General features: G+C 38.2%; 1 protein-coding gene across 1 annotated transcript; it reads right to left on the bottom strand.

The window, feature by feature from the left end:
* Positions 1 to 8524: 8524 nt before the first annotated feature.
* Positions 8525 to 11140, bottom strand: LOC127902208 (uncharacterized). Its single transcript, XM_052441031.1, has 2 exons — positions 11112 to 11140; positions 8525 to 10673 (listed from the first exon to the last, which is right to left on the bottom strand). Exons 1-2 carry the CDS (start codon positions 11138 to 11140, stop codon positions 8525 to 8527), a joined length of 2178 nt encoding a protein of 725 aa, XP_052296991.1.
* Between the last annotated feature and the right edge of the window lie 1349 nt (positions 11141 to 12489).

Here is a 12489-nt window from a genome sequence, read left to right as displayed (position 1 = left end):
TTTATTATAAATTAAGATAAGACAATTAATAGCTTCAAATCGGTACCTTGCTCAGCCGGTGAGGTGGCCGGAATCGGCGGCTGGAGTCGGGTCAAGGACGCGGGTTTGGGTTAGGTCGGGTCAAACCCGGTCAACAACTCTCTCTCTCTCTCTCTCTCTCCTCTTCTCAATTTATAGTACCGACCTTTTTTTTTGCTAAATACAATTTAAGCTAATACTAGACCCTTGATGAAAATAAAATCCGACTACCCAACCTTTTAATCGCACTTGATTTACATCGTGACAAATTTAAATTTAATGAAAACACAATCCATTTATTAACTCAACCGAAATCCATTAATTCATAATAAGAAATTGAGCCACGTCAAGATTATCTGTAACAATTTGTAACCAATTTGACGACTTGAAAATTAATACAGAAATGAAAAATACATAATACACTTAATTTAAGGTGTATATGTTACAGATTATCCTTCCTTAAATGTGGAATCATTTTGAGTTGTCATTGATCTTTAACTCTAGATGGTTAAGTCTAAACAAAAGTACGTCGCTCTGATACCAAATGAAATAATAACTAGGTAACCCAAGAAGGAGGGTGAATTGAGATTTTTAAAACTTAAGCTAAACAAACCACACAACAATTCAATCTATTACCTTAATAAAATAAAAAAATAAATTTAATAAAGCACAATAATAAAAGAGTAATGGAAGAGAGAGCAAACACGTGATTTTTACGTGGTTCGGCTAATTGTACCTATGTCCATACCTCCAAGCTCATCGAGCTTGAGGATTTCACTAAGCAAGCCTTCAAGGCTTCAACAACTCTTACAATTGACTTCCAAGGTGTCAATAAACCTTTAAAACAAGATATTATTCCCAATCTCTTAACTCAAGTATATCCCAACACTTACAACTTCTCAAGGATAAAGATTTCAAATGAAATTTCTCTCACACAATGTGTTTGATTACAAATGAATGCTCAATGTGTGAATCAAAGAAACAAAAACAAGTTTAAAGCTCAATAATGGATGTATACTCAATAGCAAGCTCAATGATAATGGTTGAATCACTTTTTGTTTGAATTTGATTGACCCATTTTATAGATGGAGCTGAAAACTAGTCATTATTGACTTTCTGCACATAGTCGGATCGCCGTTTAGCATTTATCGGATCGCCGTGTTGACTTGAGAATGTGATCGTTGTGCCAAAATTCAAATTGTCGGATCGCCGTTATCAAAATGTCATATTACTGTTATCGCTCCAAAATCCTGTCCAAAGACATCGGTTATTCGTTTGACATAAACGGTTTACCATTTGTAAGATTACTGCTCTCTGGACTGTTATCAATAACCATTATCTGAGATTTACTCTCTAGAATGAAATCGGATTACCATCTTCAATAAACGGTTTTCCATTGTCTAAGATTTACTCTCTAGAATGCAATCAATTTACCGTTATCCATAATCGGTTTATTGTTATTGAGATTTACTCTCTGGAATGCAATCGGTTTACCGTTATCCATAAACGGTTTACTATTATATGAGATTTACTCTCTAGAATGCAATCGGTTCACTGTTATTCATAAACAGTTTACTGTTATCTAGAAACTTACTCTTTGGAATGCAAACGATTTATCGTTTTCTAATAAATGGTTAACCGTTTATTTCTAGAATGTTATTCTATGCTTCGAATATTATAAGGCTTAAAAATTTTGATCCGATTAACAAAAATTTTCAAACTTATCAATTTAAAACATGTTTGTTATCATCATTATTATATATACAAATAAGTTAACAAATTGCGTTACCAATCCTTTGTCTATGATATCTTTTTGTTCTAGTAGTAATGAGTTAAATGTTGTTAGTTTTGTTGAGTCAGATAGTAGGGGTTTCAGGACAACAAAAGAAATCAATCTCTGGCATCTTAGGTTGGGGCATCCAAACATGTCAATTCATCTTAATATTCTTTCTTACTAGAGTAATGATAGGCGTCCTAAATTTTTTCCCAAATTCCGTCCCAATGATATATCATTAATTGATTGGTTGATAATTTTTTACAATATGCAAGTGAATTGATTATATTAACTTCACCAACCAAATGATGGGGTATTTCTTGGGATAAAAAATTTGAGATATGTACCACTAGTCAAGTAAATACAGTATAGTTGCCTCTGGTTTATGTAAAAAATCAAAAGGTTATGTTTCACTTAAAAGTTGAAATTATGAATTTGCCTCTATGGATTAATTAAATGCTTCAAGTTCACGTTCAATTTTTATTTGATATGATTTGTTACTAAAAGTTAATTGACATTTGCGCGAAGAAGATGAATTATTACTGAGATTTAATTGACAATTGCATAAAGATGAAGCGCAATTTATCATTAGAGTTTGAGAGTGATTGACTTAGAAGCTAAGAAATAAGTTTAAAACTTCCTTTAGTCTAAAAACGTCAGATTTTGGCCGCAAAAAATTTAATCTTATCCTTATAATTCTTTAAATGCAGTTGTCCAAATCTCCTACAAAGACTAAGAATTAGGAGAAGATCCCAATTCTATATTAATTAATTGTGCGAATTACGTGGGGACATTGGATCCCATGGCTCACTGACCATGATCATTACCTAAAACTTGTAGATAAAAAGCAGATAAAATTGAAAAAGTTATATAAAGCTTGTCGTCAATAATTCATGATTATCGGTAACAACTAATATGTTCGTGATGACAGATTATTGAGATATAAATTGGCACTTTGTAACAATTTCAGATTTGCGTCCTTATGGAATTGTGGTTCTCAAATTGAAGTCTATAGTAATTAAAAGACTTTGTGATTTACTTATTTTGGTATAATTAGGATTCATGTCTTTTATTTTAGGGAGATTACTTAAGGAATATTAACTCTACTGTGACTTGTCATGGCAGTATAACTCTTCGCTATGAATAGATGCATCCTTCACATGAAAGACAGTTTCGCCACAGGAGCAATAACTCTATTTTTAAAATAAACTAGATTAAGCTTAACTATAAATTTAGCTATAATTTTCAAATTATTTTTTACCAGTCGTTTTCAACACCAAGGGTGACTTGACTTACGAGATTTCCATTTCATTAAGAGCCTGGGCATAAGCAATGGGGGGCAGACATAAACGTCAAAGTAATTTCTGAAAAACCTAATAAACATGTTTTTAACTTCCTCATTTTTTCCCCAAAAAACACAAGACTGTATTTTATAGCATAATCAAAATTTTCAAGATCCTCTTATAATTTTAATTTTTCTAAAGATATGAAAAAGATTTAGCCCCATTTCGGCAGCAATAGCAGAAAGCCTGTCTGCAGCATCCATAGCCATACGTGCGAGTACTCAATTTCTTTGATTTGAATTTGTTTGATGAAGTGAAGACGCTTACCGAGCCTCCATTTACAGAGTGGTAGAGTAGTATCGCCATGCAGTACGAATTGCTAGGATTGAATTTACATTGAACTTGCCTTATTAAACAATAAAACTCATTGTTTTACTGGCTAATCAGAATTCTAAAACTAACAGACAATTAGCCAACAAACTTTAAATTAAAAAAAAAAAAAGAGAGAAAAGTCTCCTCTTTCTCATATTTCTGGGTCACGCAAACAAAATTTGATAATTGATCTGCGAGATCATTTATTATTGTTATCTATTTTTACCATCATTCTAGGGACCAAAATTGAATTGAGAATAAGAAAAAGGAACGATTATTTATGTATGTAAAATAAATTGTAAACTAGCAGCATAAAGTTAAATTGCAGATACGCAACTATAAGAAATTTAATTCTAGTCGGACATAAAATTTTTTTAAAAGAAATTAAGTTATTTCGATTACCGGGCTGATGCATATTTAATATTTAATTCATTTGATATCATGAAAAAATGGTTTGAATTGCCATTTTTTGGCACTATAAGAAAGTTGAATCGCATCAGAACACCAAAATTCATGAATGGTACAAGAAATAAATTATCCGAATTTTTTAATATTTCCAATCCTTTCCGTCCTAACATTTCTTTTTTGCTCAAATTTACTCGTCAAAGTTCTTGGTCCGTGAGAGAGAAGAAAAAATGTGAAAGGGAGAAGAACATCAGAAGAAGCACCAGCAAGATGATAAGAAGTTAACGTCGGTTTTGGAATTACAGCCAAAAATATTATGGGATTTGGTGCGTAACAAGGAAAGCTCAAAGTAAAGTAAATCCTAACTATAAAAAAATATAACTGCCACGCGCCGTGATATCTTACAAAATTCAGAAAAAAAAAATTAGATTAAGAGAGGATCCGAATCAAACAGCCTTCTAATTTCAGTCAATGAATATTAATAATTAAAATGTAATTGAATAGGATAAAAACGCCAGATATTAAGTCCTCAATTTTCTTGATGAAGATATTATAGTGGGGCATTTTTCAAACAAAATACTACCAGACTTCAAAGATGGAACCATGCAAGTAGCATGAGAGCAGATTCTAGGAGTGGAGATGACAAAATTACCCGGTCTCCAAGTCCAATGGGAAGTGGTCATATACCAAACGGCCTTTAAAATAGTGCAGCTTTTTTCAATCTTTTTCCTTTACCAAAATGATGATTAATTAATTAATCTTTGATGACAACGTCTTACAAATGAAAGCAATACTTCCGTTAATCACAAAGTGAATACATTTGTAATTTCTACAACCACATCATTTTTATCTAGAGCTAGGATTTGTGGTTGAATTGAAACTTAGTGCCAAAGTCTTGCAATGGACGCATACAATTAATCAATTGTGTAAATAAGTATATTAACGGCTATAATTCAATTGTGTGAATTACCTAGGAGCATATTTGCAATAATTGAATATACTTTTTTACTCTTGATGGGGTAAAAAAGTATGCATTTCTCAATAAATCATTTGTTGGCAATAATTCAATACAAGATAAGTAGGAAACAGCAATAAAGGAGAAATTTTTATATGGTAAGTGTTATGTCTGAGTGGTAGACCTGTCGGTGTCAGAGCGAGACTCAATACCTTTTTTAATAATAAATTTAATAGGTCACAAAATAAGACCTATTGTTAGTGACATCTTGAGATCCAGTACGACAGAGCAGCTTTGGACCATCATGTCATTTAGAAAATATGGCCACAAAATGCCAGAAATGTTCTAGCTTTTCTCGATCTTACGGCTACAAGCCTATAATAATTTGTAAAATTGTAAGATTTTCTTTTAATTGGTAAATTTCCCCATGCATGTATTTGTTTTTCTCTTTTTCTTGAAAGTCGAAGCATCATTGTTTTTGGTGTATGATATACCAAGCACCTCACCGTTCTCCCCAGATTATCTTAGAAGGGAGCTATTAGGCTTGAGACGAGACCGATTCTATGGATTGTGTACGGTATTGATATTAGTGAGGTCTACTACCTGAGGCTATTCTTGTTTGAGAACCCATTTTGAACAATCTGGATTTTATCCAGTCGCTTGAATTCTTCTATTGATCATAAATATTTCAGATTGAATCCCCTTGCTTTCTATCTCTCAGATAGGGATCTTTTTCTTTAAATTATTATTATTATTATTATTTTGGTGTAAACCATCCGATATCCGGCGACCGTATTAGGTCCTGACTAATCCGAATTCAGAGTGTAGTCACAATTAAGACTCTTTACCCCTCCCAAATGGTGTGTTTAGTGGGGATCGAACCCGAGAGCTCTTCTCACAAACTCAGCCTGCGCTACCAACTGAGTCACAACTATTTGGTTTTAAATTAATTTTTTTAATTATCGTATCTACGTTGGGGTTTATTCAATAAGAAATCAAGGTTATTTTTAGAATTATAGGGATTTAATGAGAAAGTTTACAATCTTTATACAATTTTAATGGGATAAGTAAAGAAAAGGTGTTTGAAGACATATTCAAGGGGGTGCCAAAAGTTCAACTCCATTAAATTAATCTGAATTTCCAAGAATTTAAAGGTTGACGATGGGTTGAAGCCGCTCACGGGCCTTAATAAGTTCTGCCCTGTAGTTGAAGGTTAAATATTGAACCCAATATTTATTCTCAATTGATGTGGTAAGATGGTGTGGATCCACTTATGTATGAATCTAATCCTGATATCATGTAAAAACTCATGAGCTCAACTCATATTAAAAAAAAGTTTTAAAAAAACAATCGATTAATTGTAAAATTAGTTTATAAATTAGAAAAAAAAATTATTTTAATGATCGATTGAAATCATTGTAAAATTTTTTAAGTAGTTTTATTACATAATGAAGTGATATGTGCATACACGTGCTAGTAGTGGCAACAAGATGGAAAGTGATAGTGGGCCTACTGGCAAGATGGAAGACTTAGTCTAGTTTGTTTGTTCAGTCATTAATTATTGAGTCGGTTATTGAATAAGTCTTGGGTAGTAGAGTGGTGCTATTCTGTTGCTATTCTGTTGCCTATTCTGCAGCATTTCCTATTTTCCAGCTTTGTTGTTATTTTCTCTTCCATGTATGGCTATATTTATAGCCTGAATGAATTCAATAAAGGCAAGTAGCTTTATCACCAACAGTTCCCACTTTGTCTTATTCCTTTCTACCCTTTAACTCCAAATTCCTTCTTATCCATTGGTATAAGACATTGAGTGGTTATCCAATGTATCATTCCGACTATATATAATAGTCTTTACAATACTGAAAATTAACAAACAATGCCAAAAAAATAGGAAACCAACTTCCCACTTCGCTGAAAATCAGCACATCACGGGATTATTGAACAAAACCCACAACTAAATGTAACACGTGCATGCATGGCTCCATGAATGATGGCGTGAATAATGGCTTGCATGGCTCCATGAGTAATGGCACGTATCATTCCTCCCCGCTCAAGGATCCTTGTCATCAAGGACAAAATCAGGAAATGACTTGGAGAAACGCCATTCATTCTCCCAGGTGGCGTCTTCCATCGGCACATATTAGACCAAAGGAAGTTATGTTTGATTCGAGAGAGAGTTTTATGGAAACCAAAGTGACCACAAATTGGAGATGAATGACAATCCGCCATTATTTTTGGAATTAATGTTGAGGTGGGGCTAAGATAAATTCTGTTTCTCTTAAACCAAACTCCATCTTTTTGGTACAATTGGTGGCGTGATTGAGGAGGGCTCTTTTCAAGCAAATCTTTGTAAAATGAATCCCGGTGAACTTCTTCTTGGAGAGCGTGAATGATGAGCGTGAGCGCTTGACACTGCCCAACACACTCTATCTTTTCTCGGTTTGCAACCATAACTTGAAGCTTCTTGTCTCTGACCACTGGTAACCCAAATTTGGAGACTATGGATTGATCAATGAAGTTGTGAGTGCTGCCGCCATCTATCAATACAGTTACTTCCTTATTTTTCAGCTTGCCCGAGACGCGAAGGGTCTGGGGATGTTCAGTTCCTGCCATTGCATGAAACGAAATCTCAGGTATGGTTTCTTGAGTGTCCTGTTCGAATTGAACGCCGTTAACATCCTCACTTCCTAAATAGGGCAGGTCTTCGATCATGAATAATTGTGGTCGTTCGCAGCGGTGGCCTGGTGTGAACTTCTCATCACAATAGTAACATAATCCCCTTTCACGCCTTTCACGTGCCTCTTGATTGGTGATACGACGGAATGTTGCTGGCGGCGTCACAGGATTTTGGTTTGGGCGCTGGTTTGGAGGGGGTCCTAGCACACCAGCCGTTGGGTTGAGTCTTGGTCTTTGCGTGATCACAGTGGATTGGGAGCAAGCTGCTTGGGTCGGTTTCCGTTGTAATTGGTTTCGCTCCTCAATTAATCGCGCCACACCTATCGTGTCCGACAATGTCCGAGGTTGTTTAATTTTCACGTCCAACCGGATGTCATCGCGAAGTCCTGCAACAAAGCAACCAATCAAGAAATTTTTCGGTAAGCCATCAACCCGGTGTGAGAGTCTTTCGAAAGCTTCTTGATATGCGGCCACCGACGAGGTTTGTTTAAGGCGAGTCAAAGCTTCTGATGGGTCCTCGTAATCTGTTTGACCAAAACGGAGGTGTACTGCCTTGGTGAATTCTTTCCATGTGAGTGGCCCACGAAACTTTGTCAACCACCTATGCCACTGTAAAGCAATGCCTTCTAAGTGAAAAGATGCTAGCTGAACTTGTTGGTCTAGGGAAATATCTTTGAAATCAAAATATTGCTCTGCCTTGTAAACCCAGCCGGTTGGGTCCTCGCCGTTGAACCTTGGAAAGTCCAACCTGAGGCGGTGATGGGGCGGCTCATGGTGGATGGAACGTTCATTGACAGCATTTGAACGAGAGGTTTCTTCAGGAGCAAATGGGTTGGTATCGGGTTGGCTGGAACTTGGGTTCCGAGAGTGACGAAGAGCTTGAAGTTCAGTTAACACAGCTTGCAAGGCAGCATTAACTTGGTCAAAACTTGCTTCATGTCGAGCTAAAGTCGTGGTGACGTCATTGCGGAACTCTGCATTTGTTTTGCCGCGAGTGTCCATGGTTGGAACCGGGCTCTGATACCACTGATATGTTTGAATTTATAAAGAAGAAGTGAAGAGAAAGAAGGCCTCTTTTAATTGTGTGAAGGCCATCTCTGCTACCTCATTCCATTGAAATCCATCCTTGCTCAAGAGACGGGTCAGGGGAGCTGCTATACTACCGAAATGACGGATAAATTTCCGATAGTAGCCTGCTAAACCGAGGAACCCACGGACCCCTTTTGCTGTTGTTGGTGTTGGCCACTCAATGACAGCTTGTATTTTGGCTGGATCAACCGATACGCCTTGCTCCGAAATAACGTGGCCCAAGTACTCCACCTGTAAAACACCGAATCGACATTTCGACTCTTTTGCAAACAAACTGTTAGTTGATAGGATTTGGAGAACAATTTGTAGATGTGCGAGATGGTCTTCCCATGATCTTGAATATATTAGAATGTCATCAAAGAAAACCAAAATAAATTTCTGGAGGTAGGGACGAAAGAGATCATTCATGAGACTTTGAAAGGTTGCTGGTGCGTTAGTGAGGCCAAATGGCATCACTATAAATTCGTAATGGCCTTCGTGTGTCCGGAATGTTGTTTTAAGAATGTCATCTTCCTGCACCCAAATCTGATGATACCCAGACCGTAAATCCAATTTAGAGTAGAATTTGGCCCCATGGAGTTCATCTAATAGCTCATCGATAATAGGAATTGGATATTTATCTTTAACTGTGATGTCGTTCAGAGCTCGATAGTCCACACAAAAACGCCAGGCTCCATATGCTTTCTTTACTAACAAAATTGGGGAAGAGAACGGACTGTTACTTGGCCGTATCAAACCAGATTGTAAAAGCTCTTTCACCATCTTCTCTATCTCAGTTTTCTGGTAATAAGGGTATCGATATGGCCGCACACTCACTGGTCCTGCGCTCGGCTGCAATGGGATCTGGTGGTCATGTGACCGCCTTGGAGGCAAGCTGGTGGGTGATTCAAATACATGGGAGAATTTTGCTAGGAGTTGGCCTATCTCAGATGGGTAGGACTTTGGTTGGCTGCTGCTGGTGGTGGAAGGAATTATTTGGAAAAATAATCCAGTGCCTTGTAACCCATTGGATTCCTTGTCAGACAAAGCTTCGATGCTGGTTCGTCTCAATCCTTGGAAGGTCTGGGAGGTCCCTTCTACCTTGAAGTTCATGGTGAGCTGCTTGTAGTCCATCTTGATGGGTCCGAGAGTTTCAAGCCATTGTACACCTAAGACCAATTGGCATGCCGCGACCGGAAGAATGTAGTAGTCGGCGGTAACGGAATATCCTTGAATGGTGAGGGTGAGACCGCGACATTGTCCAGTACATTCTATCTTCTCACGGTTAGCAACCATGACTTCGAATTTCTTATCCCGGATCACTGGTAACCCAAACTTACAGACTATAGCATGATCAATGAAGTTGTGCGTACTACCACCATCTATTAGCACCATCACATTCTTGTTTTTCAGCTTGCCCAGAACGCGTATGGTTTGTGGGTGTTCAATTCCTGCAATTGCATGAAAAGAAATTTCTGGTGTAACTTCATGATGTTCTTGTTCTGGGTGAGCGCCTTCAACATCCTCAGTGTTCATATGAGGGAAATCCTCGATCATGAATAATTGAGGTCGTTCGCAACGGTGGCCAGCAATGAACTTCTCGTCACAGTAATAACATAATCCCTTCTCTCGTCGTTCGCGTGCCTCCTGATTGGTGATTCGGCGGAATGTTGCTGGGTGAGCATTCGAGCTTTGGTTCATACGCTGGGTTGGTGAAGGTCCTAGCACACCAGCTGTGGGGTTGGGTGAGGCCTTTGGTGTCAATGAGGCTGGTTGGAAACGAGTTTGCTGGTTTGGCTTCCTCTGCAGTTGGTTGCGTTCTTCGATCAGCCTAGCCACTCCTATTGTATCTGCCAAGGTTCGCGGTTGTTTAATTTTTACATCTATGCGAATTTCATCTCGAAGTCCTGCAATAAAACAACCGATGAGAAAATTCTCGGGCAGGCCATCAACTCGGTGGGAAAGCTTTTCAAAAGCTTCTTGATAAGCTGCTACGGATGTGGTTTGTTTAAGACGAGTCAGAGCTTCTGACGGGTCTTCGTAGTCGGTTGGACCAAATCGAAGTTGAACAGCCTTGGTGAACTCATCCCATGTGAGTGGTCCACGGAATTTTGTCAACCATCTGTGCCATTGCAAGGCGATGCCTTCTAAATGAAAGGAGGCTAGTTGAACTTGTTGTGCTGGTGTAATGTTCTTGAAATCAAAGTACAAATATTATGATGATTGCTTTATATTTCCTTCAATTGCATTGATATGTGCATACACGTGCTAGTAGTGGCAACAAGATGGAAAGTGATAGTGGGCCTACTGGCAAGATGGAAGACTTAGTCTAGTTTGTTTGTTCAGTCATTAATTATTGAGTCGGTTATTGAATAAGTCTTGGGTAGTAGAGTGGTGCTATTCTGTTGCTATTCTGTTGCCTATTCTGCAGCATTTCCTATTTTCCAGCTTTGTTGTTATTTTCTCTTCCATGTATGGCTATATTTATAGCCTGAATGAATTCAATAAAGGCAAGTAGCTTTATCACCAACAGTTCCCACTTTGTCTTATTCCTTTCTACCCTTTAACTCCAAATTCCTTCTTATCCATTGGTATAAGACATTGAGTGGTTATCCAATGTATCATTCCGACTATATATAATAGTCTTTACAATACTGAAAATTAACAAACAATGCCAAAAAAATAGGAAACCAACTTCCCACTTCGCTGAAAATCAGCACATCACGGGATTATTGAACAAAACCCACAACTAAATGTAACACGTGCATGCATGGCTCCATGAATGATGGCGTGAATAATGGCTTGCATGGCTCCATGAGTAATGGCACGTATCATTCCTCCCCGCTCAAGGATCCTTGTCATCAAGGACAAAATCAGGAAATGACTTGGAGAAACGCCATTCATTCTCCCAGGTGGCGTCTTCCATCGGCACATATTAGACCAAAGGAAGTTATGTTTGATTCGAGAGAGAGTTTTATGGAAACCAAAGTGACCACAAATTGGAGATGAATGACAATCCGCCATTATTTTTGGAATTAATGTTGAGGTGGGGCTAAGATAAATTCTGTTTCTCTTAAACCAAACTCCATCTCGTTGGTACAATTGGTGGCGTGATTGAGGAGGGCTCTTTTCAAGCAAATCTTTGTAAAATGAATCCCGGTGAACTTCTTCTTGGAGAGCGTGAATGATGAGCGTGAGCGCTTGACACTGCCCAACACACTCTATCTTTTCTCGGTTTGCAACCATAACTTGAAGCTTCTTGTCTCTGACCACTGGTAACCCAAATTTGGAGACTATGGATTGATCAATGAAGTTGTGAGTGCTGCCGCCATCTATCAATACAGTTACTTCCTTATTTTTCAGCTTGCCCGAGACGCGAAGGGTCTGGGGATGTTCAGTTCCTGCCATTGCATGAAACGAAATCTCAGGTATGGTTTCTTGAGTGTCCTGTTCGAATTGAACGCCGTTAACATCCTCACTTCCTAAATAGGGCAGGTCTTCGATCATGAATAATTGTGGTCGTTCGCAGCGGTGGCCTGGTGTGAACTTCTCATCACAATAGTAACATAATCCCCTTTCACGCCTTTCACGTGCCTCTTGATTGGTGATACGACGGAATGTTGCTGGCGGCGTCACAGGATTTTGGTTTGGGCGCTGGTTTGGAGGGGGTCCTAGCACACCAGCCGTTGGGTTGAGTCTTGGTCTTTGCGTGATCACAGTGGATTGGGAGCAAGCTGCTTGGGTCGGTTTCCGTTGTAATTGGTTTCGCTCCTCAATTAATCGCGCCACACCTATCGTGTCCGACAATGTCCGAGGTTGTTTAATTTTCACGTCCAACCGGATGTCATCGCGAAGTCCTGCAACAAAGCAACCAATCAAGAAATTTTTCGGTAAGCCATCAACCCGGTGTGAGAGTCTTTCGAAAGCTTCTTGATATG

The sequence above is a fragment of the Citrus sinensis genome, chromosome 5 (assembly GCF_022201045.2).
Source record: "Citrus sinensis cultivar Valencia sweet orange chromosome 5, DVS_A1.0, whole genome shotgun sequence".
Classification (NCBI taxonomy): domain Eukaryota; kingdom Viridiplantae; phylum Streptophyta; class Magnoliopsida; order Sapindales; family Rutaceae; genus Citrus; species Citrus sinensis.
This window is presented reverse-complemented; position numbering and strand designations above follow the sequence as displayed.

Bases quoted from the DNA above. Each gene is read 5' to 3' on its own strand.
- LOC127902208 (XM_052441031.1), bottom strand. From the start codon at position 11,140: ATGGATAAGAAGGAATTTGGAGTTAAAGG. The intron at 10,674-11,111 runs GTAGAAAGGAAT...GCAATGGCACAG, and splicing joins AAGGAATTTGGAGTTAAAGG to ATGGTTGACAAAATTCCGTG.